At 43.7% G+C, this 27,555-nt stretch overlaps 1 protein-coding gene across 1 annotated transcript in view; it reads right to left on the reverse strand.

The window, feature by feature from the left end:
• Window positions 1-22,724, reverse strand: part of LOC147451678 (urea-proton symporter DUR3-like) — a 36,837-nt gene extending 14,113 nt beyond the window's left edge. The window contains exons 1-7 of the mRNA XM_086517570.1: window positions 22,160-22,724; window positions 21,948-22,055; window positions 21,739-21,834; window positions 21,337-21,419; window positions 21,030-21,250; window positions 20,680-20,939; window positions 20,140-20,378 (exon numbers count right to left, since the gene is read on the reverse strand). Of these exons, the coding sequence (XP_086373696.1) occupies window positions 20,140-20,378; window positions 20,680-20,939; window positions 21,030-21,250; window positions 21,337-21,419; window positions 21,739-21,834; window positions 21,948-22,055; window positions 22,160-22,312 (1,160 nt within the window). The 5' untranslated portion in view covers window positions 22,313-22,724. The remainder of the gene's footprint in view (window positions 1-20,139; window positions 20,379-20,679; window positions 20,940-21,029; window positions 21,251-21,336; window positions 21,420-21,738; window positions 21,835-21,947; window positions 22,056-22,159) is intronic.
• Between the last annotated feature and the right edge of the window lie 4,831 nt (window positions 22,725-27,555).

Consider the following 27,555-nt stretch of genomic DNA (forward strand, 5'->3'; position numbering starts at 1 on the left):
ATAAAGGTCTGCAATGCTTGCTTCTTTGGGCCGCGCCGAAAGCGACAGTCTTATGTGGCTCCTTCGATGCTTTAACTTCGTCTATGGACGTAGATACACCTTCTTCAAGAATCTCCGAGGTTGAAAATTCCTGAAACCACTTCCAACACAAAAACATGAACATACCCATTCCATGTAAAGTGACTGGAAAAATTCTTATCTTTCTCAAAGACTCTGCATGCAATGTAGATGAACATAGAGACGGAGTGCCAAACCGTTCATCAAACACATGCAAAACATGGAATCCAAACTCGTCTTTCTGATCTAAATCAATCAACTGTGGCAATTCACAATGGAAATGCCGATGCTTGATGCTCAATCCTTCTTGTGCTCTTTCTAAAACTGTGTCGTGCCAAGGAAGAGACATGGAATATGACTTCCTTGAATGCAAACATTTCAGCTTTCCATGAACAATCCGCATACTCCGTGCTCATTCATGAGTGGAACGTGCTCAACGTACAATATGTCATGCCTAGGAAAAGGGATCACATAAAGACGCGGACTAAGATACAGGAAACGATCACGAATGAAACACTTGAACAATGCCTGCTGACTAATTATTTGAACACATAATACTTCCTGTGGGGGTTCTCTGGACCTAGGCTCGAGAGCCAAGATCGGTTCTTCCTGATTAGTCGAATCTTCCCGTGGGGGTTCTTTGGGCCTAGGCTCAAGCGCCAAGATTGGTGCTTCGTGATTGATCGTCTCTGCAATGAGGTTAGCTTCACTAGAGAAAGTATCAACTAACACATCATCCTTGTGCACAATCACATCATCTTCATGCAAATCATCATGCTTGTGAGAAATCACATCTTGATCATCATGCAAATCATCATGCTTGTCCTTATCATGCAAATCATCATGCTCATTATTATCATGCAAAGCTTGTGTGTCTTGCTTTGGAAAAGAAGAGACTGAGAGAGTCTCCTTTTCCCGAATCTCTTGCATCTGTGCCTGCACTTGAGAAAAGAGTCGCAACATCTCTTTCATGTGTCGGTCATTCATTGCTTTGTTCAAGCGATCAAATTTTGCTTGTCTTTCTTTGTTCTCGGGATCAAATTTTGTTTCTCTTTCTTCGCGCTCACGCGCTATTGCTGCCATTCTATCTTCGTATTTACGCTCTATGGCTTCCATGATTTCGTCGCTTTCTAAGTTCCTTGCTTCGCGTTCTAACTTGTTGTCCATAAACATCTGCTCCAACTCCTCCATAGGAATTAGTGCAATCCTTGGCGTAGATGGGGAAGGGGGAGGGTCGGGAAAACCTCTTGGTGGGGAAAACTATTCTTCGCCACTCCCATGCTCACCACCTTTCAAGCAAAGTATCCATTTCGCTTCGAGTGATGACCATCCACTGAAGTCTTGGGTTCTGAAGTTCACTAGGAACTCGGGTTCTTGTGGGTCTTGGCTTCTTGGGTTCACAAGAAACTTGGGTTCTTGGGGGTCTTGGTTCTTGGGGTTCTTGAGTTCTTGAGGTTCTTGAGGGTCTTGAGGTTCTTGAGTTCTTGAGGTTCTTCTTTCGCTTGCAATCTGTGTTAGAGAAGGATCTTCTCTTCACCCGAGTTCTGCTCTTTTCCGCGGGCGCACCCCTTGGCGGCCTTGCGCTCACACCAAGGTTGCTTTTTCCCACCTCATGTCAATTGGCCGGCCGCTAAGTGCACGGTCCGCTCTCAATGAGTGAAAAGAGGCACGAGGGGAGGCTGGACAAGCCCTTCTTTCTTGGGTTTCCTGTCACGCTTCAAAAACACGATTAGTAATCGACACGCCCAAGAGAACTTGGGTTATGTGCGACCGCAACAAGCAAAAAAAATTATGTGGTTCCTTGAACCTTCTTCGAGTGATACAAAACACTGCCAAAGCTTTGATACCAATATAAGGTGCAACGGAATGAATGTTGAACTTTGCTCAAGATGAGTGCTCCGAAGTGTGCTCAAGGGTTCATTTTACTTACGGAGGGGAGAGCCTTCTGCTCCTTTAGTGAGAGAGCGCAATGGACACAAACAAAGTGGTGAACACTGTGAATGAAGGTGTTGAGATCGAGAGATAGAGAGAGAAGAATACAACACCAAGAAGTTGTCAAACCCTCCTCCAAGGCCCCACTCTCTATGGCGAGAGTGGTCTACTATTGATTGCACAAATCTCTACAATGCTTTGGACTTGCCGACGATGTCGACAACGATGAGGACGACGACAAGACGGGCTGAAATCTGAAAATGCTAATGGCTGAAATCTGCAAATTGGGATGTAGTATGGTGCAATGTCTGCATAGAAACGCTAAGGTTGCATCTCTGCTCTGAAAGTTTAGAATTCTGCTCTTTGCATGCTGAATTTTGACTCTATGTCGGTGACAATGTCGATAACGAAGATGCAACGACGGCGCGCTGAAAACGCAGATGCTGAAATCTGCGTTTTCCAGCCTGAAACTGTAAACTTCGATGGATCCCACCGTGCGGCGAGGAACTGCTGCGGGAAGGTGAGATAAGCGAGGTTCGGGGTTCTACTGCAGAGTCTTGATTCTGAAAACTGAAAACGCTGATGCTATCTGAAGTCTTGTCATGAAAGTCTGCAAAAACGCTACGGTTGATCTGCAAACCAAAAACGCTACGAGCTGATCTACTGTTTCAGGAAAATCTGCTAACACTAGGACTGATCTGTTGTCTACTGTCGCCGGGAATCTGTAAGTACAAAAACGTTGGCTGATCTGGTGCAAAAACGCTACGCCTTCTGGTGAGAGAAAACGCCAAACTTGTCGCAGAGGTTGGTCTTGCTGAGAAGTTGCCTGTTGAGCAAGGTGCTCCTACTGCCTCTTCTGCCAAAAAGTGCTAGCGCTAGGTTTCTATTTATACAACTTAGCAAAATTGCCCTGCCTACTTTCCAACCAAAAAAGTCACTTAAAAATAATAAGTGAAAAATGTCAAAAATAGGGAAAATAGGTCTATGCACTGTAAAAATGCTGCTAATGGGTTCTGATGGGAATCTGATGGTCATATTGTGTGCAACCAAAGGATATGCATCTAATATAAGTGTCTAGAAATGCACGGTCTGCGAACAGACTCAAAAAAGTGTCAGATCACTGCCTATTCTAGACTGACTTGACTAAACTGAACCCTGGTCATGTTGTAGCTTGTCCACGGACACATTGTTAGATGTGTTACGTGACAGGACGTATACCTGTCCAAAAATTCACTACAAACCTGTAAACCTGCTACCTGCTACCTATGAGCTATGGCTAGCTCAAATTGTATCCGCATAATGCATGCATAGCATGATACTGCACAAAACCGTGCTAAAAAAGCTCTCTGAAATGTCCCACACAGTCAAACACTACGCATAAAACCGCATCCGGATGTGTAACAATCCGAAAGTCACATCCCAAAGTATCACTTGCATACTAAAAACAAGGTGAATTTACTCTCAAATAGCACCACAGTGTACCATACATAACCAAAGATGCAAACTGCATCACTCTCTACACTGTAGGAATCAAACTGCAAAACCTCGATATGTCGAGATTGTTGACAGGCTGTTGCAGAAAATTCAACGCTCAGAATATCAAAATTTTGATATGACTTGCACGTCCAGAACATGCCAAAACCCCAGGGTGGACTCCTGGATCACATGTATCCGAGTCCGGGTGTGAGAGATATGCCGAAAACAAAGCAAAACCCCAGGGTGGACTCCTGGATCACACGTATCCGAGTCCAGGTATGAGAGATATGCCAAAAACCTTCGTTTTCGGCCCAAAAACGCGGCATAAACTTGCTGTTGTTGCACCTGCTGTAATTCAGAGCAGAATTTCAAAAAATGGACATCACCATCATATCCTGAATGTGTCAAAACCTTAACCTAGATTCCTGGATCATATCCATCCAACTCTATGTGACAGAGATATGCAAAAAACACTGTTTTGGGAGCCAAAATCAGCAAAAACGAGCTGCAACACTTCTTGTTCCTTCTCTTTTTCTGCAAAATTCAGCAATGGCTTGCTACACAAGCTCTACACAAGCTGAATATACATGCTTAAGCTGAGATCTCACACCGTCGAGCCGTATCCACCTCCGCCATAGCCGAGCTCCATCGCTTCCATCTCGCCGGGAAGTCGTTGCATGCGTCATCAAAGCTCTGATACCAATTGTGAGTGCGCGAATGCGGTGCACGTACGGAGAGTGCGAAGGAGAGAGAGAGAGAGAGAGAGAGAGAGAGAGAGAGAGAGAGAGAGAGAGAGAGAGAGAGAGAGCACAACACAGAATGTGGGGTGGGAGCTCCCAAATCTCACTATATGAGCACAGTGTGAGAATGAGTGAGAGCTCCTTATTCTTTTTATGTATAAAGAATAAGGAGATAAATGTCGGCGTCGGACACTGGCCGGCAGACACAGGTACTAGCTTTCTAGTAGATACCCACATAAATTACTTCTACCTCGAGTTTCACTTGTTAATAGCAGATGCTTTTCATTGCTTTTGGGGACCTGGGGCCTATAAATTAAAGGTTAGGATGCCGATTGTAAACTTAGATTATTTGAGTGGTCTCACTTAAGAGTTGTAACACGTTTCAAATCAGTAATAAAGAAATGGTTGAGATCAATAATAGAGAAATACCGCCAGAAGTGGGGAACAACATTTCAAATCAGTAATAAAGAAATGGTTGAGGTCAATAATAGAGAAATACCGCCAAAGGTGGGGAACAACACTCTCGAGGAGGAATTTTGCCTCTTCCTATATAGACGTCCACAAATTGCAGAGCCAGTTTTTGGGCGCGTAGCCAAATTGCATGTTTGTGTAGAGTCAATGTGAATTGAGTGGGTTTACATTATGTAGAGTCAATGCTAAGTGCCAAAGGTACCTGATGTTGCTAAATTAACTTTATCTGAAGGAAATATAATTCTAAATGAATTAATGGGTTTATAAGTAAGAGGGTTTTCTTGCTTGAGACACGAGGAAAAATAATTCTAAATGAATTATTGGAATTGTAAGTGAGAGGGGTTCTCTCGCTTGAGACGTCCGAGTACACATATTTCTTGTGCGGCATTCAGAGTAATGACGGGAGCACTGTAAACGGGGATATCTATAGGGCCACCAAGAACGGGTACTTCTAATGCATCACATTGGATGGGTGACAAGAAGCATCGGGAACAAGTATTCGACCATCCAGAACGGACATCTCTCATGCGTCATGGGAAGGGTGACATAGAGCATTGTGAAGGAGATTGTACCGTAAGTTCGGTGAGAAAGCACTAGGTGATGGATATTCCTAATGCGTCACAAGGTGGGTGACAAGAGCATCCGAAAGGGAATATTCCATAGATAGGAGGCTGAAACGAACGCAAAGAAAGGATCTCCCAGCTACACGGACCGCCTACAAATACGCGTCGGACGAACCACCCGACCATAGCCACCATCCGGCAGCTCCCCCGTGCTGGGGCCAGCGTCCGAGGACGTAGGCGTGCGCCTGTAAGACAGGGCGTCCCATACCACCCGGCCTCACCTCCTCGAGGTGACCTCGCGCACTCTAGCCTCGCGGGCTAACCACTGGCACTCTGCCAGTGGGGGTCGAAATGAAGCCTTGGCTTCCCTTTTATAATAATGGCCGCCACATTGGCCGTATTCACACTACGTCCGCCCGGACACTGGACGCCCATCCTGACGGCATCTGGGCTAGATCCCCTCTCCTGTGAGCGGGACATAACATACTTCCCCCCTTAAGAACCATTGATGTCCTCATCAATGAAGTGGGGATACTGAGCCTTCAAAGCTCTAACAGGTACTTAATACTATGAGCTCTGAGCCTTCAATACTGAGGCTTATGAAGTTCTTATACTATCCTTAGCCAATTCGAGCATTTCCTACATGTCATGCAGGAAATCACGAGCTTGGCGTTCCTTGACTTTCTCTAAGCCAATAGCAATTGGGAATTTAGGCTCAAATCCATACATCAACATGAACGGGCTAAATCCAATAGCAGAATGCTTGCTACTATTATAGGCAAACTCTAACTGTGGAAGATACCTTTCCCAATCAGACTGCCTGTGAGAGACATAGGCTCTCAACATGTCCTCAAACGTCTGATTCATCCTCTCAGTTTGTCCGTCGGACTTAGGATGGTCAGAAGACGACATACTCAACTTCGTCTGAAGATGAGCAAAGACATCTCGCCAAAATCAGCCAGTGAACTTGATATCTCGATCACTGACGATATCTTCTAGGAGACCATACAACTTATAAAGCTGATCGACAAATAAAACCGCCAACTCGTGGCTTTTTACTATGGACTTTGTTGGTATAAACTTCGCCATTTTTGTGAGTCTAGCGACCACAACCCAAATAGCGTCATTGCCCCGACTGGTATTTGGCAAACCAACGATGAAGTCCATGGAAATACTTTGCCATTTGGCATCTGGGATTTCCAATGGATGTAGCAGGCCAACTTTTCTAAGGCGCTCTGCCTTATTGATCTGACACTGAGCGCATCTCTTCACATAGCTCTCTATGTAAGAGCGCATTCTTGGCCAATAGAAATATCGTTTGACCAAAGCCAAAGTTCTCTAGATGCCTGGGTGCCCAGCGCTAGGAACATCGTGGCATTCGCACAAAATCCTTTGTCGAATCTCATCGATTTCCGGCACGCAGACTTTACCTTTTCTGAACAATAGTCCACCTCTAATGGAATATTGTCGCTGTCTCATCTCTCCAACACGACTCACTTGGGTCTCCGGACCACCCAAGCCTATATGCGAGTCATGCCCCGTTTCGACCTCGTTCCATATCTTGCCAAAATGGCCATCAGAACAACATAGCCCTCGGAGAGAGAGATAGAAATCCGTCGAGATTTCAGCCATAGACAAGGCATTAACTCAGGAATCCTGCTGAGCGCATCGGCAACTCGATTGCTGGATCCTTTTCTATAACAAATCTCAAAGTCAAACTCTTGCATAAGCTCAACCCATCTAGCCTTCCAGCCTCTGAGGTCACCCTGATCACAGATATAGCGCAAGGAGTGATGATCTGTCCATGCAACAAACGTAGAGCCATACAAGTAGTGCCACCATTTCCTCAGGGCGTGGACTACAGCATAAAGCTCCTTTTCATACGTTGGATAACGCATCTCAGCATCAGAAAGCTTCTTACTTTCAAACGCAACAGGACGTCTATCCTGGTATAATGCCGCACCAATAGCATAATCACTAGCATCCGTTTCAACCACAAACGGTTTGCTAGGATCCACAATGTGTAATATTGGCGCAGTAGTCACCAAGTGCTTTAGTCTCCGAAAGCTCTCGTCAAGACGCTCATTCCAAACAAGGGGATTACCTTTACGATGAGGACCCGAAGTCTTCGGGCCTTTCACCCCTCCTTTTAAAAGTTGCGTAAGCGAAGTAGCAACTTTAGAGTAATCCTTGATAAACTTGCGAAAGAATCCAGTAAAGCCTAAAAAGAACTTTACTTGGCGTACATTCTTCAGAATGGGCCAATTTTGCACTTTATCCAGCTTTTCAGGGTCAACGCGAATTCCATCGTGGGTAATGATGTGAGGTGTACAAAAGCTCTTTCCTAAAAAAATTCACACTTAGAAGCCTTGGTGTAAAGCTTCACAGTTCTCAGTACTTCGAGAGCAGTGCGTATGTGCACTAAGTGCTCAGACAAACTTCGGCTGTAGATCAAGATATCATCGAGAAATACAACAACGAAGTTGCCTAAAAATGGTCTCGGCAGATCATTCATCATCTACTGAAACGTAGCTGGAGCATTGGTTAAACCAAAAGGCAAGACCAAAAACTCGTAGTGACCATAACGCGTATGGAAGCCTGTCTTAGGAATATCTTCCAGTTTGATCCATATCTGATGATAGCCTGATCGCAGGTCTATCTTCGTAAAATACAACGCTTCATGGAGTCGATCGTCCATGCGCGGGAGCGGATACTTGTTCTTGACAGTGAGCTTGTTCAACCCTTTGTAATCGACGTAGAAGTTGCTTTCGAGAGAGTAACACTGGCGCCCCCCGCGGGGACTTACTTGGTCGAACAAAACCCCTGTCGAGATAATCTTTCAGCTGCCGCTGAATCTCGTCCTCTTCGGTTTTACTAAACCGTTAAGGTTGCTTTGAGAAGGGTCGGCTACCAGCCACCAACTCAATGCCATGATCTACTCCTCTCGAAGGCGGCAAGCCAGGAGGTAGATCATCAGGAAAAACATCCTCGAAATCAATCATGATTTCTCGGATAAGGTTGGATTCATTGGAATCTCCAAGTTCAACAGAAGAACATGAAACATTTTTACGAAATTCAGTGACATAAGTACCAAGCACTAATGAATCAAACCAAGCAGATGGTACACATTGATAAAAGTCAACATCAAAAGACTTTATTTCTTTTTACATTTCCAAAGCAGTAACAACTGGTATTGCAAAACCATTATTTACAGACTTCTGATTACAAAGAGACACAAATACATGAGGTATGTTCTGCTTAACAAAAACAAGAGAGTGATAAACATAGTCTATATACAATGAGTCTTGTTTATCATAAAACCATGGAATTCCTAAAATAACATTTGCTCTGTCCATGCGCATGATGTGGAAATCCACGTTCTCTTTGTAATCAGCTAGCTCGAGCGACAAGTCTGGAACCATTTGATTCCATACATCCGTATCCACGCCACGAGCCATCTTCACGCGATACTCATGGTCACTGTCCCGCGTCCGCACGCTCAGTTTCTGCACCATTTTGCATCCACAAAATTGTGTGAGCTTCCATTATCGGGGAGTACGGTCACGTCGTGACCATTGATCTTCCCAGGGAAACGGAGAAGATCGTGCTTACCAAACACTTTGGTGCTAAAACTACAATTAGTGCATGAACTGTGCGCTAAATGATGGATTTCAACTTGAACAACATCAAAGTTACTTGAGATCTCGTGAATCTGAACCGAAGGACGACCTTGCGATTTCTGTGTCTTCTTCTTCTTGGGGCAATCCTTGATTTGGTGACCCGTCTAGCCACATCCGAAGCAAGCCCCCTTCTTCACTGCATCAGCAACTGAAGCATTTCTGGCTTTCTTCTTCTCCTGAAAAGATCTCGGCGGTGATTTGGACTTATGTTGGAATCGGGGTCGCTTCCTCGAAGCACCCTCACCGGATTGATGGTCTGCAATTCTTTTCTTCTCACAATTCGCTCCATTTATTAAATGGAACATCCTGGCCTTTGCCACTGCATCCTCGACGTCAGTCGGGGCTTTGTCTTTGATTAAGGCCCAACGGTAATCCTCATGTAGTCCCAACAGGTACATGTGCTCCGCGTGCGTAGAATCCACCTTGCAGAAGGTGAGCGCCTCTTTGAAAGCTGTCGTACATTTATCAAAAGACAGAGTTTTCGTCGAAAGACTCTGCAGTTTGGCATAAGCTTTCAAAGGGTCCATTTTAGCAAAATCCCTCTTGAATTTCACACAAAAATCAGCCCACGTCGTAGGCTTCTATGTCATGTCGCGCCACCAGGTAAGCGCCTTACTGTGCAAATAGAGAGGAATCGTCTGAATCCTCTGTTCATCATGCTCCCCATGGAGATCGAAGTATGTGGTCCACTGTGCAGCCAGTTATTTACGGCCAGTTCCGTACACTCCTTCTCTTCACCTGAGAAATTTGTAGTTTTGTACGGAATGGTGGCAGTCGGACCACCCTCTGAACGCCCAAAAGCAGCAATCTGCATCCACAATTGCTAGAGATGGGCTTTGCCCTCGAAAATATGGGCAGTCGTCGACTGAGCCATATTTTCGAGAGTAGAGAGTCAGGAACTGAGCCCCTATACGACCCCTTCGAGAGAGGCTAAGCAAATGTTGGTCTGAACGTTCGCGTTTTCCAGAGCGGTAACACGCTGGTCGAGACTCTGGAAAGTACTTGTAATCCATGTGTAGAGAGCCTGCGTGAATGGAATTTGAATGTTACCTGGCGCGTCATCACGCTGCACATCGGAGCTGGAGGAATCCATGGCGAACTGCGTGAAAAACTGAAAGATTCACACGAAACCGGGCCTTTTCTGCACTTTTCAGTCGCGAAAAGATGAAGTTTGAAGAGCTCTACGCGTCGGCGTGAGTGTCTGAAGGTGAGCAGGTGATGGCGGGAGCGCGGGAGCGCGAGCAAATGGGAGAGAGTAGACTCGGGAGAGGAGCAGAAGAGGAAAAAAAAAGTTCTCTGTAAACTTCCAAGTCTCCGTAAGTGAGTTTTTTAATAAACTCAGGTTTCAGACCATAGTTTTAAAAAAAACTGACCCTTTTAAAATAAAAGGGGCCACTTAAATAAAGCACCCAACACATAGGCCAAAAGTAGGTAAAATAGGCTAAATGCACTGAAAAATTCCCTTGATGGAATCTGATGGAATCTGATGGGAATACTGATGATCATGCAGTGTGCAACCAGAGGATATGCATCTATACTAAGTGACTGGGCATGCATGGTCTACGAATAGATTCACAAAAAGTGCCAGATCACTTCTAATCTAGACTGACTCGACTGACTGAACCCTGGTCATGCTGTAGCTTGTCCACGGACACATAGGGTTGGATGTGTCACGTGACATCAATGTTTGGTAGTTTACTACTTTGTGCATACTTGTCTGTAAAATTAGGGTCGCATATGGTTTGGTAGGTACGGCTGAACCATACTTTTGTACCTATGTGGTATTTCCGTGTGGTTCGCGTATGAAAAAACTATGATAAGAGTAGAGTTGGAAAAGAGTTATAGGGATGCCATGCCCTAGGTTTAAACCGTGAGTTCCAAAGGCCAGAACCTTGGTTCTCGAGGATTCTGAATAAGGAACAGAGGTTCGTGGGAAAAGGATTCTTGCCTTGAGAATAGTGAGAGGACAAATCTTTCATCAAAGTTACATCTTTGAGGATGTAAAGTGCGTTTTTCTTATTTGCTCTTTCACACGAGGTGTGGATATGTCTAACAAGGACTGATCACTCTCGCGTGTTTATGAGAGTAGAGTCGAGTTGGAACATTGTTTATGTGATGAACTTGTTTGATCAACAATCCAGAAGGTCAATCATTGATCTGGTATCCAGTAGCTCTCCCTCAAATTACCTGCATGCTACTGCGGGTAGTGTCAAAGTCGACGATGCGGAAGCGTAGAGACCAAGGAGAGTATGCACGAGAGAGAGAGAGAGAGAGAGAGAGAGAGAGAGAGTCTCCTGAACCACCAACCTTCGCTATGAATAATTGATGATAATACAATGGGGGCAAGGGGTTGCATATATACCACCTAAGTAAATTGCCCTACCCAAACTTTGACAAATAAGTGAAATAAATACCTAAGAGCCAAAATAAATAATGGGATCACATTGGACAGTTCACTTGAGATGCCATAACTTTAACACCCTCTATAGTGAACATAAATAGTGAGACCAAGTCGATGAAGAAGCTACCATGGACACCCCAGCAACAACTGTCATGCTGGATAAACCTCATATTTGCTACCTTCAACTTTAACTTAGAAGAATCTTGAGCATCGGTTGCCTTCTAGAAAATTGCACTGTAGACCACACTACGTCCAAGAAACCCCATTCGTTAACTGTGAGCACATCACGTTCAAAATATTCCAAGATAATGAACTTTGAAACCATCTTGTCCATAATCGGGCCAACAACAATGGATTGGTGCACTAATCCATAGTGTTTTAGACACGTCTTATTGGTTCCCTACCAGATGCATGTGCCTTGAGGTTGCATGTCCCTTATACGACTAAAAATATATACCTAGATGAATCCAGGATAAGCCCAGATTCACCCTTAAAGGAACGTGCAAGGTATAGACCCATGGTAGTCACCCGCAAGACAATATAACCATCAGCTCCATCATACATAGTATTGACTAAATACCACGACATCCCCACTAACGTCGTCAATGCCCAATAGTGGGTGTAGAACTAAGTACTAATATATGCTCCCACACGCGTGCACACACATATGAGCATACATCAACACAAAGTTCAACGTACTGAGTTTCTGTCATGACTCCGGAGATTAAGGGCGGGCTCAACCATAATGAAGCCTAGCACTAAAAGATGCATTAAATCGGAAAAAAGAGCACAAAAATGAGAAAGTTGACAGGGCATATGCACCACAAAAGATAGAAAGAACTAGCACAATATCATCTGGTCGTTATCATGCTAGCTACTATCTAACATGTATATGGTACCTATAGGCTTGTATTGGTGGTTTTAAAGAACCAATCTCTTTAACATGATCGTTTTTGTACCTATCAATAGTTTGTGTAGGAGATCTTCAAGCTTAAATCTACCTTCAAGCTACTCTTAGCTAGAGCAGTATTAGACGATTGATAGGGTAAGAGTACTTGTTTATTCTCATGCTATCTTCTATCCCAAAGTAAAAGTACTTTGTGTCACAAACTGTTGACGTGTCAAAGCCCTGGAGAAGGGAGTCAACTTGCAGATTTCGGCCGAGGGGCCTAAACCCTAAGAAGAACAAGTAACAGAAGAAGTCCTACCAACTTATGGGGACCCCGTCCGATGGGGCTCCAAGTGACATAAAGGATTAAAATAAAGCACGACCCACACACGCACACAGGAAAAGCTGGCGGAACAATTGATGACGTGGCAGATTTCCAAAAATTGCGTTGGCATGATGACGTGGCAAGCTGTACGGATTTCCCCGTTTTGCGTTGGCTGATGATGTGGTAGGCTGTACGGATTTCCGTGATTTACGCTGACAACTTTTTGGCTTTGCTTTTGGACCAGATGCTTTTGAGTTTGAAGGCTTTTTACACTAAACTGCTTTTGGGGCCTAGGGCCTTTAAATATGAGGTTAGGGCTCATTCTCTGGCATGCTTCCTGGCGAAGGTGTAGAGTCTGGAGTAGCAGCTTGTATTGTGTTGATGCAATATAAAGAAATACCGAAAGGGGCGCCAAGGTTTAGGGCCAATACTCGCTGGGGTGGAATTCCGCCACTCCGTGTCATGTGTCGTCTCTCTCTCTCTCTCTCTCTCTCTCTCTCTCTCTCTCTCTCTCTCTCTCTCTCTCTCTCTCTCTCTCTCTCTCTCTCTCTCTCTCTCTCTCTCTCTCTCAGTTCAATTGTTAATGAAGTGCTAAAAGTATGTTCAGTCTGTTCTTTTCTATTGGCACGTGGTGCCCGTCTTGTGACAGTGGTATTAGAGCATCAGGCGTGTGCTTTTCTGAAAGCATGCTAGTCCTACAAAAGAGCAGACAAAGCTATTGGAATTTTATTTGAGGTATCTTCGTGCTCGATCCTGGACTTATTAGCCACTCCCACCCTTACTTCATTGCGCATCGGGCGCGCTCCCGTCTACTCAGCTCATGTCTTACAGAGCATAAGCCATTAAGATCACTTGCAAGAGAAGGATCCAAGATTTGTTTCAAGAAGTTGTTTTTCTCAGAGGCAGTGCCATACAGATGTTGATAGCTACCAAGCAGCATACTCCAAGAGCTTGGCAAGCTTTTAAGAAAAACAATTTACCCGAAGTTATATGGTTTCTGACATCTTCCTTCGGAGTGCAACTTCTAGCAAAGTGAGGTATCCTGAAATGCTTGCCATGGAAACCCTAGCAGATTATAACTTGAAGTTTCTCGACATCTCCTAGTAGATGTCTCTTCACCAGCAGATGACCTTGGAGGTACAGTGCGATTGCTATCTTGGGACTACCATCGCCGCCAACAAAAACACTCCCTGTCCAAGAGTTGATGGACCATGTTGTGCTCGGCTACGAGCTCATGGAAGGAACCGAAAGGAGAAGCTAACTCCTTGATCAAAACAGCCGAAAGGAGAAGCTAACTCCTTGATCAAAAGAGCCGAAAGGAGAAGCTAACTCCTCAACAAAAAGAGCAAACTGATTGTCCCTCAGAATGACCCTCGGAAATTTTTGAGCTAACTTGAGTTGTTTTGCAGATATGTTGTAATCGCGGACGATTACTCTCTTTCAAGAAGGGGAGACGTCACAAACTGCGGACGTGTCAAAGCCCTGGAGAAGGGAGTCAACTGGCAGATGTCGGTCGGGGACCTAAACCCTAAGAAGAACAAGTAACAGAAAAAGAAGTCCTACCAACTTATGGGGACCCCGTCCGATGGGGCCAAGTGACATAAAGGATTAAAATAAAGCAAGACCCATACACACACATAGGAAAAGCTGGCGGAGCAATTGATGACGTGGCAGATTTTCGAAAATTACGTTGGCATGATGACGTGGCAGGCTATACAGATTTCCGTGTTTTGCGTTGGCTGATGACGTGGCAGGTTGTACGGATTTCCGTGATTTACGCTGCAGCTTTTTGGCTTTGCTTTTGGACCAGATGCTTTTTGAGTCTGAAGACTTTTTATTGTAAACTGCTTTTGGGGCCTAGGGCCTTTAAATATGAGGTTAGGGCTCATTCTCTTGCATGCTTCCTGGCTAAGGTGCAGAGTTTGAAGTACCCGCTTGTGCTGTTTGATGCAATATAAAGAAATACTGAAAGAGGCGCCAAGGTTTGAGGCCAGTACTCTCTGGGGTGGAATTCCACCACTCTATGTCGAGTGTCGTCTCTCTCTCTCTCTCTCAGTTCAATTGTTAATGAAGTGCTAAAAGTATGTTCAGTCTGTTCTTTTCTATTGGCACGTGGTGCCCGTCTTGTGACACTTTGATCCTAATCTAGCTCAAGAGTAGCTTTGACTATACATTGGGGTCTGTTAGACAACAATAACTAGCGCAATGTAGTACCTCCAATATTGCATGTAAGATGACAACATGATTTCGGAACTTTAGAAGCATATCTATGATTCCTCAAGCAAATGTACTAGATGCTTTATGTGAGATTTTCTGCCCAATCATTTTCGGTACACATCTTTTTTGTTTGGCGACACTTTTGTCTCTATCTACCAAAAGGAAAAAACAAGGTCTTTGTCGTCTCTGTGATGGTAGGACTTTGAGGTTGTTGACAACTACATAATTGCAAAGGAAATGCGTCAACCTCAGCCCGTTTTAACCGCAAACTGGCTGCTGCAAAGTTTCGCCGATGCAATCCAATAAATATGGGCCATCTCGGAGTTGCTAATAGATCTTGATGGATCTCCTTCACTATTCACCAACATCATGCAAACAGCTCTTTTGAGCTTCAACTCCTGTTCAGACATGGATGGTTTGACTTTAGTAAAGGTGCCTCGAATATTGGATAGTATTGACTTCTCAAATGCATGATCCAAATGTCTAAAAGCTAGCTATCCTAAACGACATTGAAAGGCTGTTTTCTTAGCATCACAAGCCTTGCCTTTGGTTGCTTCCTGCCAGCACTTTGAGACTTCATGCAAACCTGATTCACATCTTCCGTTGATCTTGAACCTGATGCATCACTTTCTCTTTGTCTCCTACGGCTCTCTCATTTCATCACAGACTAATATTGTCACATTTGATGGGTACCTTCATGCGAATTATGATTGAGTCTTCCCTGTGGTAATTCTGAGGCATGTCATCATGGAGTGAGTTGTCCTGCGTATGCTACTGAAAGTACTCGGAATCCTGCACTGTACTTACAAGTGACCAATCGTGCACAATCCTCTCTTCCAAACATCTGACATTGTCACAAACTTGGACACCCCAAGTCGGAAATCTGGTACAACACACGAGAGAATCAGTAGAAACACTTGACAAACTTAATCACAACTTAAAAGAATTCGACACCGCCACATAGTCCCGTGCCCAGAGGTATTGGCCCCAAAGTCTGGCGCCCCTTTCAGTATTTATTTTTATATTAATGCTTGAGCAAAGTACAAAGACCGAGCATCCTCTCTGTTCGGTTGCTTGTCAACAAACTCTGAGAGAGAAAGTACCCCTGAGCACATATTTATAGACCCGTGGCCTTCAAACTCAAAAGCAAGTACATGAAAAGCTTAAAACTCAAAAGCTCCTTGCTCAAAAGCTGCCAACGAAAAACGCGAAAATTCGTACAGTGCCACGTCAGCATGTCAGCACAATTTGAGGGATTTTTGTACTGGTCTGTCACGTCAGCATAACAACGCATTTCTTGGGGCTACCACGCATCAGTTTGTGACATACCCCCTCTTGAAAGAATTGTAATCATACTCGATTACGCCTGCAAAATCAAATATAAGCCATAAACCAGTTCAGTAGACGCCGACTCTAAGTACCAACGCACTAAACGACACAAATCAAGCACTTGCACAAAGACGACAGTCATTGAACATTCACATCACATTCAAATCATATCGCATAAAAATCCATTTAGATCTAGCACCATGATTCATGGCAACGTATTTAGCAATCATATCTAGATTCTAGATCCACATCAGACCTAACTGATGTCTGATTAACTAATCCTTATTGCGATCATGTCCATAGATTCTCAAGACCGAAATACTGCAGTCATTTCGTCTTTCAATCCTGCACTCAAAAACAAGCACATGAGTGAGCAGTCAAAATTCAGATTCATTTCCAGGAATTCCAGTTTCAAAGTTCACAATCAGACATTTAGTTCATACTACACACAGTGTTTCAATCATTCGGGCTAGTCATCTCATCGGTTCAAAAATCTTGATGCACCTAGATCCCTGTGTAGCCATCTCATCCCTCAGGAACTCTTGATGCGCTCACCACATTATCCAGTCATCTCATTCAATCATTCATCATCAGCATTATCAACATTCAAAATTCAAACAAAATTTATGATTCTCATCTTGAATCGTGATCAGGTTCATTCTTGAGCCGTCATTGCTCCCAATTGCTTTCATAAGCAAATTCCTCACCATCTCATCCTCAAGTTCACCTGCAAATCAGGTAAAATTTCAAGGAGATGACTCATCTGGAACACAAAAAAGCCTCTACAACACAAAAAAGCGTCAAAAAGCATGTTTTTAGAGCTTTTTAGGGCAAGAACGAACTCCTTTTTCTCTTGCAAATGATCTTGAATTCCTTATAGCTTATGCCCTGAAAGACAGAGCGATGAAGACAAGAGCGTGTCCGATGCGCGATGAAGTAAGGAGAGAGTCACTAATAAGTCCGAGGTCGAGACGCAAAGATTCTTTAATAGAGTTTCCAGCAAACTTTGGACGCGCCAAAGTGTTATGTCTACTCTCTGGTAGGACCGGTATGCTTTGAGAAAAGCACACAATTGAAGCTCTGATACCACTGTTACAGACTTGGACACCCCAAGTCGGAAATCTCGTATGACACACGAGAGAATCAGTAGAAACACTGCACAAACTTAATCACAACCTAAAAGAATTCGACATGACCCGGCATAGTTCCGTGCCCAGAGGTATTGGCCCCAAAGTCTGGCGCCCCTTTCAGTATTTACTTTTATATTAATGCTTGAGCAAAGTACAAAGACCGAGGGTCCTCTCTACTTAGTTGCTCATCACCAAACTCTGAGAGAGAAAGTACCCCTGAGTACACATTTAAAGGCCCATGGCCTTCAAACTCAAAAGCAATTACATGAAAAGCTTAAAACTCAAAAGCTCCTCGCTCAAAAGCTGTCAATGAAAAACGAGAAAATCCGTACAACCTGCCAATGCAAAACGCGGGATTTCTGTACTACTGCCACGTCAGCATGTTAGTGCAATTTGCGGGATTTCCGTACTACTCTTACCACATCAGCATAACAGCGCATTTCAGTTTGTGACAGACACCACCATCAATGGCCGGTCATCCAACATGGCAATTGGGCCTTGGCTGCTCTTGTTGCACAATCCCCTCTTTCAAAAAGGTGACACTGCTATCCATGGCCAGCCATCCAAGACGGCAACTAAGTAGAGGTTGTTGCTGCTGCTACTCAATGTCCTCTTCGGAAGAACGTATCACACCCACATTCATGAATTGATCTCCAAGGAGGAAATTTTGAGGAAGTTGCTGCTGGTTCACAGTCTCCTCTGTCGAACAACTATTACATGCATTTATATGCTGCCTTCCAAAGTAGAAATTGTATGGAGGTTGTTGCTGGTGCAGAACGTGCTCTCCCAAACCATTGACATCGGCATTCCACAAAAGGTGACAATTGAGCAAAGGCTGTTGCTGGGACACAACCTCTCGGCCAATCTCTTGCTACAACATCTCCACCCTGATCTCCTGCTCCATAGTCTCCACACCTTGATGGACGATTGTAACGTGTCCTTCTGCAACTTCCTTTTGTAATTAACACAAATAGAGAGAGAGAGAGAGAGAGAGAAGGGGTAGGCAAAGAGTCTTGCCTTGAAAGTTTGAAACTAAATAAAGAACTATTAAATTAGTAGGCACTTTTCCAACGCCTTTAGAAATATTGAATATTTATCTTTTGGTTGTTGAAAACTGCACTATCCAAGAGTGCCTCACAAGAAGTGTCAAGGACACTACTTTTTGCCACTAACCCATGCTTCCACTCAGAGAGAGAGAGAGAGAGAGAGAGAGAGAGAGAGAGAGAGAGAGAGAGAATTGAGCAAAAGTGATGATGTGGCAGGCCCGTAATTCCGACTGCTATTCGCCAGATGCTGACATGGTAGTATGGTAGTATGGACAGCTTTTTTTCCAGCTTTTTAAAGCAGTTGACTTGCAAGCTTTTAAGGGCTTTTTGGGGGTGCCAGCTTTTTGTATCATTTTCTTTTTACAAGCGTGCCTTGGGGGTCCTCTCTAACAGGTCAGTGCATGGTTGCACAATTGCATAGAGCGACTCCCTACTCGTTGACTTACTAATATAAATAGACGTGTACCAAAAGGTGTACCTGACTTGGGTGCTAGTGCATCTGGGTACCGTGTCTCAAAATCAACTCTTTTGAGGTTCAAGTGTTAACATTTTCGAGTTCCACCGTGTATTTGCTGTTGATTGACCGCCTCACCAGTAGCTTGCCAGTTACATGAAGATTCTGATGTTGCCGGTGTTTCACAGCAAAAGCTGGATGCCACCACTACCACGACCAAAAGGTACATATAGTGGAGACCTACGATCTTACGTTGATGGTGCAATGAGATAGAGCAGCCAAAGGCTCCTACGGACTGTTCTGTTTCTTCAAGGAGTTGCAGAAGCTTGCACACTATCAGCGCCCTTGGGATCGGCTAAATGCTAGGGTCCAGTCTTTCATCTTCCTCAATTGTACTCAACAGGTACTTAGACACATTGGGAGTGTCACCAAAGCTCAGGCGATCTTGAACAGCTCGGAGGAAGTTCAAATTATACAATAGGATGACGCCTACCAGCTTAATGGTTGGGCACACGTCTAGGACCCATTACTGGTGGAGTTTTGACTGAGCGATTGGACACACCCTGGACCCACACTATACGGTATACGTGACACCTTATGTTTACTTGTTCAAGGATTGCATCAGCTGTCTTTGTGGCATATGCACTGCATGGACTTTATTAGTGAATTGCATCACACTTGTTGAAGCATTTACGATTGATTCTATGAACTTCGCCTAAGACAACTCTCGTGCATTAGAGACAACCAAATAAGAGAGCCTTGGGTGTGGTGAGTAGATAGGTTTCGTACGGGTCAAGGTAAAATTCTCAGGTGCCGGGGGATAAGGATGTTGATGATAGAGGATAATCAAGTGTGGATAAGGACATGTGCTCTAGCATCGTATGAACATTCCTAGGCATGATTGCATGCTAACAGTGTCTATTGAGCTCTGGTGCTATGTTAGTCTTGTAGGTGTAATCGAGGACAATTATTTTTTTTCCGGGGGGGGGGGGGGGACCATGTCACAAATAGTAACGTATCATGACCGCACCAGACTCAATCATATCAGAGCAGAGAAGAGCCAACAGGTAGCAAAACTGCATGCCCATCTTTGTGCACTGCAGCATGCGAAACGCAGCAAAAAAGGTGAGCAGGTCTACAGGATGCTAATGTGGCAGTTTTTATGCGGATGATGTCTTTATAATTGCTGACTCGCCAGAGGGGATACACAGAACGTTGGATGCATTACACATTGGCTGAGGGCATTAGCACCACGACAATTTTTCTGTAAATGAAGTTTCTCAATGTGACATCAATGATCCGATTCAATGAGTGTCAACCCAACCACATGCACAAGTCTGCATGCACACAGCAATTCAGGCTGGTAATATAATTGTAATCTCACACATGCAAACAAATGATTTGTAAAGAGAGCTGAGAGGGGTCCTACATGAACAGCATGGTCAAAAGCAGCACTGCTCCTCCTTCACCAATGAGGGCGGTTGCGGTGGCAGGGGGCACCAAGCCACGGCCAGCTTCACTTGCTGTCAAAGGTAGATCAAGAGCAAGCGCTCCCAAGCCAAGAGCTGTGGCCAAAGAGAAAGGAACTGCAAACCATACTAAACCACCCAACAGATACCCCTTGTGAGTGGATGATGGTCGAGCTGCAATTGCACTGATCCAATAGCCCTGTAAAAAGACAAGTGCATGCCTGTGAGACACTGCATCAAGATATGGACTAATGGTACACTGAAAAACATCTCCCGGATATACTTCTCATCTTCTACTACAGGAAAACAACCCTTTGAAGTTTCCTGAGACTTCTACTATAAAGAAGAACAAGCATGAAGTAAAACTGCATACACAATTTTAAATGTCCATCACATAATGTCATCAGTCCAAAAGTATGACTCCTTTCAAAATCACTGCTAGAAATCTAACCTAACTGATGTATATACATGAAAATTAACAAAGAATGGGTGTAATTTACATTGTCCACGAAAACTGTGCCGAAGTTCCCAATGATATTGATGATGCCAAATATGAAGCCCCCCGAACTGAGCATAGTGACATATGATCCATGATAATTACCGCTGACAGGACCACATGCTTGACCCAGTTGTAGAAGATGTGAACAATCTTGTGATCTGTTGGTAAGTGCAATCAGCTTTTTGTATACTGCAGAGGGGCTGCCTAATCTGCTACTTGATGTGTACACCATGTACAAAAATACCACCAGCACCACATGAACTAAAAAACACAAACCTTAGCTTGTAAATACATACCATAGGTAGTTCAAACTTAAAAGATTCAATCGCCCTGCAACCACAACCAACTTACCGACCACCGAATGTAAATAGCTAGCTAAAAAGGTAGCTTTCAAGCCACCATGAAGAGTGTATACAATCACACCAAGAGGAATCAGAAAGCTTGCTGCATATATGTTCATTCCAGTCAAGGCCTGAACCACAGCCGAACCACCCAGGAGAAGCATTGCGGTCACAATTATATTGGTCACAAAGCAAAAGGTAAGAAATACCATGTGGGCTAGAAAGCCCCACCTGCAACCATCAATTTTGAAGAGTTGGTTACTTCAAAAGACCTTCAAAAAAGAGCATTGAACGATAAGCATGATTAAGGACATCACCGTGCTTTCACAATCTCACAAACAGTGTGTGCTGATGGTGCTTTCCGCTTGATTTCAATAGCAAGTATCCCAAAGAGTAAAACCTACACCAACCAAAATAACTGAGCAAAAACATCCTTATCTAGAGAAGCTCAATGGATATGAAAAACTCAATGACGCAGTTCAATATCAAGGTTTACGGTGGTGCAGGTAAGCGATGTCACATCATCTCATGACAACAATCTAAGGCTACTTTAATAGGTTGTGAAATTGTCAAAGCATGACACAGGTTGTAATGCCATGTCAAGCATCCAAGTCTCTACTTAGTTATTGAACCTTCATCATGCTCTTGGCTACCGTCAGCACGAAGTCATTTTTTATGTCATTAAAAAGTGTTGGAATTTTACCGCAATAGAACTCTACCTGAATTGTCGCACCACTTGCATACCAGAAAGGCCCACTAATACCATACTCCCATGCCACATTTGAGCTTTGCAATATGGTGGCAGCCCAAGTCCACTACAAACAAAAGTTGAGAGAAGAAAAAAATAAAGGTTTGCGTTAGGATACACATAGTGTTCAGAAAAACATTCTTGTACTTTAGTGGATTGGTTTAATATGCTTCCACCTACTTGAGACACAATGACACTTGCAATGAGGCCAGTCTTGATGTTTCGACCAGCAGTGTTAAACCATTCAGATGTGTGCTTTGCCCCAACATATCGTCTTTCAAGCCAAACCTATCAAGTGGTACATGCGATTTATTCTCTATTAACTACCAGAACGCCAAAACATGACAAGTTGAGAAAAAGGATCAAACAAAATATGCAGAGTGAGGCATTACCAGGAAAGAAGTAAGCACAGCAAATAAGGCTCCAAACCCAAGTACAATGGCATAGCCCACACCTTGAGACAGGAGAGCTGTGCCTCCAAAAAAGGAACTTTGTCGTACACAGGAGCCATTCACGAAGGTATAGTAGCGATCTGGGCAATCCATGATAGCATGGATGGATTTGATCACCCTTTCGAGACAAACTTGAACTGAAGCTCAAGGCCCCTGACAGGGTATGTGCATAGCTATACGTCAGCGAAACAAAAACAGATATCTAGATGATTAATGAAGACGCAGTGGCCAAGGCATGATGTATATCTCCAACTGTCTGCGTTCAAGAAGAACTTATATGGAAAACATGAAGCCTGCCGTCAAAGAATCAGTATGCGAAACTTGCGTGTATGCTGCTCACAAAGATTAAGACCGATACGCTGCATAACTCGATGAGTGAGAGGACTCCATGTCCTTAGTTCTTGGCTCCCAGTCCCTCGCTCCGGGTCCCTTGGAGTTGACAAACGTTGTGAATTGCAGGTTTTTCAACGCTTCGCTTTTTCAATGTTTTCATACGTACAGGGGCCAGGATTCATTTTCTAATCTATGTTCGAAACAATTGTAATCAGAAACAATGTGATACAACAACCATCAATGTAATGGGATACCGTAGGCCACCCACACCAGACCCTTCTGTTTGCTTTGCCGAAGAAGAGGGATCAATGGTCTCAATAAGGCAATCATCTTGCGAATTGATGGCACCGTTCAATCCATGGTCGTGGAATCTGCACAAATTCCATGGCCTAATCTACTCAAGGCACGTTAGAACCAACATGCAAATACTTGGGAATCAAGCTCGAACACTCCCACACAAAACTGTCTGTCCTCGGCATTGACCATCCCACCATGACGGTTTCCTTCCTCATTTGTGTAATACTCTTTATATAAAAAAACATACTCAGCTACCCTCACTCAACCCCTCGCCCACGTTCAGCCGCTTGACTGCCTTGGACGGCAATGCACACGCACTATCTACCAGGTTTGACCATTGTGCACACATCTTGCCTACCCTCGTGCGCCATCTACAACACCCACAAGACACACGCCTGCTACCGTCGTCTGCCTTTGCCTTCCATTATTGTTTTATGGGGGTATCTACCCAAGTACCCACTAATAAACCCATTCCAAAATTGAACCCTCCCATCAACCCCTCACCCACATTCAGCCGTGTGACTCCCATAGACAAGGATGTGTGCATGCACATGTCCTGCATGCCCTCGCACGCCATCTGCAATAGTCGTAGCTCACATTTGTTGTTGTCGCTTGCCTTTGCCTTTCCTTCTTGTTTTCCAAAGGTTAACTACCCAACTAAAAAAACCTCTCCCTCGAGGTCTTGCTTGGTGGGCATTGCTATAGAACATAACAAGACATATGCAGATTGACATCAAGCATCTACCACTGAAGTAAACAAGTACAAAGTGCATTGGCAAAAAAAATTTAAAGAACTCTATGTGTATTTATTAAATGTAGATGATGATTGATTACCTCTATAATTGACTCTAAAATGGTCCAATTTCACGGCTTTCTCTACGATTGTTTTAGCAACAAGACCAAGGCACTGCTCTTTGCCGTACATGTTCAGATAGATTTTGGAGTGCAGATGGTTACTTGGTTGGTTGTGATTGCTTTTGTATTTGCTTTTTTTGTGTAACATGAGCGGATCAGTATAACCAATGGATAGGCAATAGCAATGGCTTAGATTGGGACTTGATGACCATTGGGAAGAAGCAAGTTGTGTCCCATAGGGCTCACTATATGACAAAGGGAGACCAAAGAGGATAATTAAATTGGGCAAAGGGTTGCAACTTAACCATTATGCTTAAACTCTACTCCTTAACCTAATTTGATAGTTTATTTGTAGATTGCCATTCAGCCTGGTACTATCACCAGCCATTTAGTCTCTAGACCGAGGACCCATCTTTGAGGTACCCATCTTACTCTGAAGCAAGCATAGTCAATTATCTCTTATTTCTTGTAGAACTTGAGAGAGAGAGAGAGAGAGAGAGAGAGAGAGAGAGATACGTGTTGTCATAGTTACAGGTTCTTGGCTGTCGATCACAGAACCTAGTGCAAAACATATGTGAGGAGAAAAACGCTAGGATAAAGAATTGTCTTCCTGTAACAGAACGATTATGCAGAGGAAAACGTTGGTCTACAATATAAAATGCATTGCCAAACAAAAAACATACGTAGATTGATATCAACCACCTAGGAATAAAGTAAACATGTAGAGATTGCATCGAGTATTGCATTACATAAGTTGATTTGTCCAATTATGAGAAAATAAGTACATACAATCTATTTGATATATAGATATGATGATCGGGATTAAGCATGTACTATTAAGGAAGACATGTAGCTAAACTCAACTTAAGAAAGCACTAACAAACTCAAAAAATACAACTCAACTTAAAAAAGCACCAACAAACTCAAAAAATACAAAAAGCATCAACAGACTATAAAATAAAATTGTACTACCGGCATGATGATCGTATATGGGTGTCGTCCAATTATGCAAACCGGAGGACAATGTTTGAGTCAAGCTACATAAAAGCAATGTGAATAGTAAAACATTTCGTCTTGCAATGAAGCCTCATAGAGTGAAAATGCTAAATGTATAGTGCATGTCATGCAGAAGTGCCATACAAAAGTATGGTGAAGAGTTGGCATTGTGGTCTCTCCCAAAATTATAAGAAACGGAAGCCGTGCCCTGCCCTGTAGCATTTATGTGTAGCGCCAAGCAAACGCATAGGCATGGGGAATTGGATGCAGATAACGGACCTTGTAGTGTTGTCAAGTTGAAGTCATGCTAGTGAAATTCAAAACGTCCATTATTGTGAATTATGTGCTCTCTGTCAGACACAAAACACGTGTTAAGACAAATACAAAAAATGTAAGATATAGATCAAACTTATTAAAGAGAAGCTGAGCTAACTTTATGTTCTACATCATAGACGTATTGAAGTCCTACGTAGTGCGAGAAGTGTCCTCGCTTTGCATCCTAAAAACGATGAGCGAGAGCTTCGTAGCCCATTCCTTGTTGGGCATACCCCGGAATCAAGGTATTTCAAGAGACGACATTCCGGACATACATGTCAACCAAGGTAGTGCCACATGCCTTCAAGACGAAAGCATAGGTGATTGCATCTGGAGATGTGCCCTTGCTTCATATCTACTGAGGATAGTCTAGGGCTCCTTAGCTCAATCTTTTGGCCATATTTCAAAAAACGACATTAGGGTTACCACATCCCTCCTCTAGCACTAGGAGCAGTAAATACCACAACTTCCAATCGGTGTCGTACACTAAAGTAGGTGTTAGATGCAAATCTTTTGTCAAACAATTTGTGAAGATGAGCCCTCCCTTTGCTAGGATCTGATAGTGTAGATGTGGGTGTCCTGACACCTCCATCGAGTGCATTAGGCTCACCAAGTAAACACAAAGCACTCTTAAAAGTTGTCGTTGGTGCGATCGCAATCATAATATTACAAGAAGTCCTTTCTTGGCAAAATGTCTTCACTCAAGATAACTAGAGTTGTTAAAAATATGGGTTTGCAAGTATCTACATTTGTCATATGCGCACTGCACTTGCGCCACATGGACAAGCTTTTGCGTCAGTCTTGGCTTAGGACCTAGCCTGACACCCTTGTGGGCCTCTAGCGGGACAAGCATGCCCAGGCAGGTCATGGTTGTATACCCTCTCTTGCACAATACACCATTTGGCACCAAGCATAAGTATTGCACAGCATGCAAACCTTGCCTTATCGTGTGGGAACCACCTCTTATAAGTGCATTTTGGGTTTGTCATGGAATCGTGGGCCGATTTTCTTATACTGGTCAATCTAGCTTGTAGCACATACATAAGCAACCCCTTGGCCTTCGAGAAGAGGCAAAGGAAGCTAGAGAAGAAGTCCCAAAAACGTTGGGGATGCTTGAGAGAAAACGTTGGAGATGTTGCGGTCCTGCAACATCTCACTATTTTCAAATTCCAACTGTCATCTACATCCACGATTTTTATTTTTCAGCCTATCACTGCCGGTGATGATAGTGGATTAGCCCATAGCCTCGTGGAATTTGTAGATCATCCCCTACAGTCCTTAGCGTTTTGCATTTTCAGCACTTAGCCTCGCAGCATCAAGCACCTCCAACAAGTACACATCGCACCTCAAGAGTACCCAGCATCATTAGCATCAAGTACCATTAGTATCTCAGCAGCACCCAGCATCAGTAGCATCAAGTACCATTAGCATCTTAGCATCTCAGTGTTTAGCATCATTGTATGAGCATTTGTGCAAGAAATAAAAGTAAGTACTTACTCTGGCAATAGAGCAAGGGGTGGTTGGGACCCGACATGCGGTGTTGTCTCTCTTTTCTCTTTCTCTGCATCTCTTTCATTCAATGTCTTCAGTTGAAGTAAAGTAAGCTTATGTTTGTGCTAAACCATTTCATTGCACGTGACATTGGTATCAAATCTCTATGCGTCCTTCGCGAACTCAAGGGAAGAACCAAGAATCCAAGCAGAACAAAAAACCCAAAGAGTCGGACTTATTAGCCACTCCCACCCTTAGTCCATCGTGCATCGGGGCTGCTCTCATCTTCATCGCTATGTCTTTGAATGAAGATCAACATCGGGCACATAAAAATCCAGCTCTTGAATACCAAAATCTACTTGCCTCCTATTCGGCTATGGAAGGAGTTGGTGAAAGCATCCTTGACCCTCTTTTGTATTCGCATTCGCATGTAGCATGCATCCACTTTCGTCAACATGGAACCATTTGAAATATCTCCAAGCACCCTTGCCTTCCATCTTCACCTGCAATGTTTTCACGATAGGACTATTTGAGTGGTCGTACTTGCTCGCAAGGGAGAGAACATCAAGGTTGGTATTCTTGGACAGTGGTAAGAAACTCGTATGGTCGGTGTTTATATCAGAGTATTACCTACCTCCACAATATCCACAAGTTTGGAGGAGTTTTCATCGGCTTATGCATCCACAAGCATTTAGCATCAAAAGTACCAAAGTATCCAAGGTAGAATTTCGTTGGCAATTGTCTCTCATCTTTAACGAGGGGGATGCTAGGTGCATACTGCACTTGCGCTGCATGGACAAGCTTTTGCTACATTCTAGCATTAGTCTTAGCTCAGGACCTAGCCTGGTTCGACTTAAATGTGCCGAATGGTGTGCAGATGCCCATTTACAAAATTTTGAAGTGGCCCTCGTGCGCCATTCATCAAAAACCCTCTTTTAGAGGTTTTTTAGTAATTTCTCCCTCTCTGGGTGTCGAAAAGAGCAGGTAGACATTCAATTTTTAGGTTTTTGGGCGTTCCAGACGCATTGGCGATGTCAAAATCTTCAAAT

This window comes from Adiantum capillus-veneris, chromosome 8, assembly GCF_014529385.1.
Source record: "Adiantum capillus-veneris isolate H3 chromosome 8, ASM1452938v2, whole genome shotgun sequence".
Taxonomy (NCBI): Eukaryota; Viridiplantae; Streptophyta; class Polypodiopsida; order Polypodiales; family Pteridaceae; genus Adiantum; species Adiantum capillus-veneris.